Raw genomic sequence first — 6,000 nt, 5'->3', positions numbered from 1 at the left:
GGTGTGGGTGGGGGGGTGGGTACTGGGTGTGGGTGGGGGGGTGGGTAATGGGTGGGGGGTGGGTACTGAGTGTGGGTGGGTAATGGGTGTGGGTGGGGGGGTGGGTACTGGGTGTGGGTGGGTAATGGGTGTGGGTGGGGAGTGGGTAATGGGTGTGGGTGGGGAGTGGGTAATGGGTGTGGGTGGGTGGGGGGGTGGGTACTGGGTGTGGGTGGGGAATGGGTAATGGGTGTGGGTGGGTAATGGGGGTGGGTGGGGGGTGGGTACTGGGTGTGGGTGGGGGGGTGGGTACTGGGTGTGGGTGAGGGTGTGGGTGGGGGGGTGGGTACTGGGTGTGGGTGGGGGGGTGGGTAATGGGTGTGGGTGGGGGTGTGGGTGGGGAGTGGGTAATGGGTGTGGGTGGGGGAGTGGGTACTGGGTGTGGGTGAGGGGGTGGGTGTGGGTGAGGGGGTGGGTGATGGGTGTGGGTGGGGGTGTGGGTACTGGGTGTGGGTGAGGGGGTGGGTGATGGGTGTGGGTGGGGGTATGGGTACTGGGTGTGGGTGATGGGTGAGGGGGTGGGTGGTGGGTGGGGGTGTGGGTGGGGGTATTTGGGGAGCTCTGAAGTAGATTCCAAGCTTTGGTCACTGGAATTTTGATATTTTTATTTTACTATTTTCCAGGAAAAATACAAGAAAGTGGAAAGAACTTTGAAAGCGGAATATGAGCAAAAGATGCAGGACTTCCTGAAAGGGAAGAAGGATTCAGGATCCTCGAGGAAAGGGATGTGGCCGGAAAGTCCCAAAACAGCGGAGAAGATGTGGGAACAGACAGTGATTAGCGACTACACAGCAAAACACCGGGTGTGTGGCAGCTTTTAATCAGTGTCACAATTCTCCCTGGGGATGTGGGTGTCGCTCACTGGACCAGCATTTAATACCCCTCCCTAACTGCCCCTGAGCTGCCTTCTGGAATCGCTGCAGCCCCTGCGGTGTAGGTACACTCACAGTGCTGTTAGGGAGTTCCAGGATTTTGACCCAGTGACAGTGAAGGAACGGCCAGGATAGTGAGTGACCTGGAGGGGAATCTCCAGGTGGGGGTGTTCCCAGGTATCTGCTGCCCTTGTCCTTCTAGATGGAAGCGGTCGTGGGTTTGGAAGGGGTTTCAGTGATGAGGAACAGACACCTGATTACAGATAGCTCCAAGAAAAATAGGGTGGTAATAGTTGGAGATTTTAATTTTCCCAACATTCCCAACAGCCATAGTATTAGAGGGTTGGATGGAGAGAAATTTGAGTGTATTCAGGAGGAATTTCTCATTCAGTATGTGGATGGCCCGACTAGAGAGGGGGCAAAACTTGACCTCCTCTTGGGAAATAAGGAAGGGCAGGTGACAGAAGTGTTCGTGAGGGATCACTTTGGGACCAGTGACCATAATTCCATTAGTTTTAAGATAGCTATGGAGAATGATAGGTCTGGCCCAAAAGTTAATATTCAAAATTGGGGCATGGCCAATTTTGATGGTATCAGGCAGAAACGGTTGGCAATCAGTGACTACTGGCGTGCCGCAGGGATCGGTGCTGGGGCTTCAACTATTTACCACATACACAGACGATCTGGAGGAGGGGACTGAGTGTAGGGTAACAAAGTTTGCAGATGACACAAAGATGAGTGGGAAAGCAAATTGCGTGGAGGACACAGAGAGTCTGCAGAGAGATTTGGATAGGCTAAGTGAGTGGGCAAGGATCTGGCAGATGGAGTATAACGTTGGTAAGTGTGAGGTTATCCACTTTGGAAGGAATAATAGTAAAATGGACTATTATTTAAACGGTGAAAAATTACAACATGCTGCTGTGCAGAGGGACCTGGGGGTCCTTGTGCATGAATCACAAAAACTCAGTTTTCAGGTGCAGCAGGTAATCAAGAAGGCAAATGGAATGTTGGCCTTTATCGCGAGAGGGATGGAGTATAAAAGCAGGGAGGTCATGCTGCAACTGTACAGGGTACTGGAGAGGCCGCACCTAGAGTACTGTGTGCAATTTTGGTCCCCTTATTTAAGAAAAGATATATTAGCTTTGGAGGGGGTACAGAGAAGGTTCACCAGGTTGATTCTGGAGATGAGAGGGTTAGCTTATGAGGAGAGATTGAGTAGACTGGGCCTGTACTCATTGGAGTTTAGAAGGTTGAGGGGAGATCTTATAGAGACATATAAGATAATGAAGGGGCTAGACAGGGTAGAAGCAGCGAGGTTATTTCCACTTACAATGGAAACAAGAACTAGGGGGCATAGCCTCAAAATACGGGGGAGTCAATTTAGAACAGAGTTGAGGAGGAACTTCTTCTCCCAGAGGGTAGTGAATCTCTGGAATTCTCTGCCCAATGAAGCAGTAGAGGCTACCTCGTTAAATGTGTTTAAGTCACAGATAGATAGATTTTTAACCATTAAGGGAATTAAGGGTTATGGGGAGCGGGCGGGTAAGTGGAACTGAACCCACTATCAGATCAGCCATGATCTTATTGGATGGCGGAGCAGGCTTGAGGGGCCAGATGGCCTACGCCTGCTCCTAGTTCTTATGTTCTTATAACTTTCGAAAGTTAATTGGGAGAGTCTGTGGGAAGGCAAAGGGACGTCTGGTAAGTGGCACGCTTTCAAAAGTGTGTTAACCAGGGTTCAGGGTAAACACATTCCTCTTGGAGTGAAGGGCAAGGCTGGCAGAAGTCAGGAACCCTGGATGACTCGGGATATTGAGGCCCTGGTCAAGAAGAAGAAAGAAGCACATGACATGCACAGGCAGCTGGGACCAAGTGAATCTCTTGAAGAGTATAGGGGGTGTAGGAGTCGTGTTAAGAGAGAAATCAGGGGGGCAAAAAGGGGACACGAAATTATTTTGACAGATAAGGCAAAGGAGAATCCAAAGAGCTTCTACAAATACATAAAGGGCAAAAGAGTAACAAGGGAGAGTGTAGGGCCTCTTAAGGATCAACAAGGTAATTATGTACAGATCCACAAGAGATGGGTGAGATCCTAAATGAATATTTCTCCTCAGTATTTACTGTTGAGAAAAGCATGGATGTTAGGGAACTTGGAGAATTAAATATTGATGTCTTGAGGAGTGTACATATTACAGAGAAGGAAGTGGTGGAAGTCTTAAAGCGCATCAAGGTAGATAAATCCCCGGGACCTGATGAAGTGTATCCCAAGACATTGTGGGAGGCTAGGGAGGAAATTGTGGGTCCCCTAGCGGAGATATTTGAATCATCGATAGTCACGGGTGAGGTGCCTGAAGATTGGAGAGTGGCAAATGTTGTGCCTTTGTTTAAAAAGGGCTGCAGGGAAAAGCCTGGGAACTACAGGCCAGTGAGCCTCACATCTGTGATGGGTAAATTGTTGGAAGGTATTTTGAGAGACAGGATCTACAGGCATTTAGAGACGCAAGGACTGATTAGGGACAATCAGAATGGCTTTGTGAGTGGAAAATCATGTCTTACAAATTTAATTGAGTTTTTTGAAGGGATAACCAAGAAAGTAGATGAGGGCAGTGCAGTTGATGTTGTCTACATGGACTTTAGCAAGACCTTTGACAAGGTACTGCATGGTAGGTTGTTGCACAAAGTTAAATCTCACGGGATCCAGGGTGAGGTATCTAAATGGATACAAAATTGGCTTTTTGACAGAAGCCAGAGGGTGGTTGTGGAGAGTTGTTTTTCAAACTGAAGACCTGTGACCAGCGGTGTGCCTCAGGGATCAGTGCTGGGTCCACTGTTATTTGTCATTTATATTAATGATTTGGATGAGAATATAGGGGGCATGGTTAGTAAGTTTGCAGATGACACCAAGATTGGTGGCATAGTGGACAGTGAAGAAAGTTATCTCCAATTGCAGCGGGATCTTGATCAATTGGGCCAGTGGGCTGACGAATGGCAGATGGAGTTTAATTTAGACAAATGCGAGGTGATGCATTTTGGTAGATTGAATCAGGGCAGGACTTACTCAGTTAATGGTAGGGCGTTGGGGAGCGTTACAGAACAAAGAGATCTAGGGGTACATGTTCATAGCTCCTTGAAAGTGGAGTCACAGGTGGACAGAGTGGTGAAGAAGGCATTCGGCATGCTTGGTTTCATCGGTCAGAGTATTGAATACAGGAGTTGGGACGTCTTGTTGAAGTTGTACAAGACATTGGTACGGCCACACTTGGAATACTGTGTACAATTCTGGTCACCCTATTATAGAAAGGATATTATTAAACTAGAAAGAGTGCAGAAAAGATTTACTAGGATGCTACCAGGACTTGATGGATTGAGTTATAAGGAGAGGCTGAATAGACTGGGACTTTTTTCTCTGGAGCGTAGGAGGCTGAGGGGTGACCTTATAGAGGTCTATAAAATAATGAGGGGCATAGACAAGGTAGATAGTCAATATCTTTTCCCAAAGGTGGGGGAGTCTAAAACTAGAGGGCATAGGTTTAAGGTGAGAGGGGAGAGATACACAAGTGTCCAGAGGGGCAATTGTTTCACACAGAGGGTGGTGAGTGTCTGGAACAAGCTGCCAGAGGTAGTAGTAGAGGCGGGTACAATTTTATCTTTTAAAAAGCATTTAGACAGTTACATGGGTACAAAGAACAAAGAACAGTACAGCACAGGAAACAGGCCCTTCGGCCCTCCAAGCCTGTGCCGCTCCTTGGTCCAACTAGACCAATCGTTTGTATCCCTCCATTCCCAGGCTGCTCATGTGACTATCCAGGTAAGTCTTAAACGATGTCAGCGTGCCTGCCTCCACCACCCTACTTGGCAGCGCATTCCAGGCCCCCACCACCCTCTGTGTAAAAAACATCCCTCTGATGTCTGAGTTATACTTCGCCCCTCTCACCTTGAGCCCGTGACCCCTCGTACAATGGGTATAGAGGGATATGGGTACAATGGGTATAGAGGGATATGGGTACAATGGGTATAGTGGGATATGGGCCAAATGCGGGCAATTGGGATTAGCTTAGGGGTTTTTAAAAAAAATAAAGGTGGCATGGACAAGTTGGGCTGAAGGGCCTGTTTCCATGCTGTAAACCTCGATGACTCTATGACCTTCCCTTGGTCTCTTCCAGTGAGAGATTCTTCTGCTCATGTTTATTGTAGAAAGTAATACAGATGCAGGCACCCCCACAGACACACCCCCCCACAGTGAGACAGACACACCCCCCCCCCACAGTGAGACAGACACACACCCCCACAGTGAGACAGACACACCCCCCCCCACAGTGAGACAGACACACCCCCCCCACAGTGAGACAGACACACCCCCCCACAGTGAGACAGACACACCCCCCCCACAGTGAGACAGACACACCCCCCCACAGTGAGACAGACACACCCCCCCCACAGTGAGACAGACACACCCCCCCCACAGTGAGACAGACACACCCCCCCACAGTGAGACAGACACACCCCCTCCCACAGTGAGACAGACACACACCCCCACAGTGAGACAGACACACCCCCCCCACAGTGAGACAGACACACCCCCCCCACAGTGAGACAGACACACCCCCCCACAGTGAGACAGACACACCCCCTCCCACAGTGAGACAGACACATCCCCCCACAGTGAGACAGACACACCCCCCCCCACAGTGAGACAGACACACCCCCCCACAGTGAGACAGACACACCCCCCCCACAGTGAGACAGACACACACCCCCACAGTGAGACAGACACACCCCCCCACAGTGAGACAGACACACCCCCCCCCACAGTGAGACAGACACACACCCCCACAGTGAGACAGACACACCCCCCCCACAGTGAGACAGACACACACCCCCACAGTGAGACAGACACACCCCCCCCACAGTGAGACAGACACACCCCCACACAGTGAGACAGACACACACCCCCACAGTGAGACAGACACAGCCCCCCCACAGTGAGACAGACACACCCCCCCACAGTGAGACAGACACACCCCCCCCACAGTGAGACAGACACACCCCCCCCACAGTGAGACAGACACACCCCCCCCACAGTGAGACA

General features: G+C 50.3%; 1 protein-coding gene across 3 annotated transcripts in view; it reads left to right on the top strand.

The window, feature by feature from the left end:
- The window catches only part of ubtfl (upstream binding transcription factor, like), a 92,577-nt gene that overhangs the window by 59,859 nt on the left and 26,718 nt on the right, over positions 1–6,000 (top strand). For all 3 annotated transcript variants that reach the window (XM_078215536.1, XM_078215535.1, XM_078215537.1), the window contains one exon: positions 663–842. In XM_078215536.1, the coding sequence (XP_078071662.1) occupies positions 663–842 (180 nt within the window). The remainder of the gene's footprint in view (positions 1–662; positions 843–6,000) is intronic.

Source organism: Mustelus asterias, chromosome 7 (genome assembly GCF_964213995.1).
Source record: "Mustelus asterias chromosome 7, sMusAst1.hap1.1, whole genome shotgun sequence".
Taxonomy (NCBI): Eukaryota; Metazoa; Chordata; class Chondrichthyes; order Carcharhiniformes; family Triakidae; genus Mustelus; species Mustelus asterias.
The sequence above is the reverse complement of the archived record's forward strand: the minus strand, read 5'-3'. Positions and strand labels throughout refer to the sequence as shown.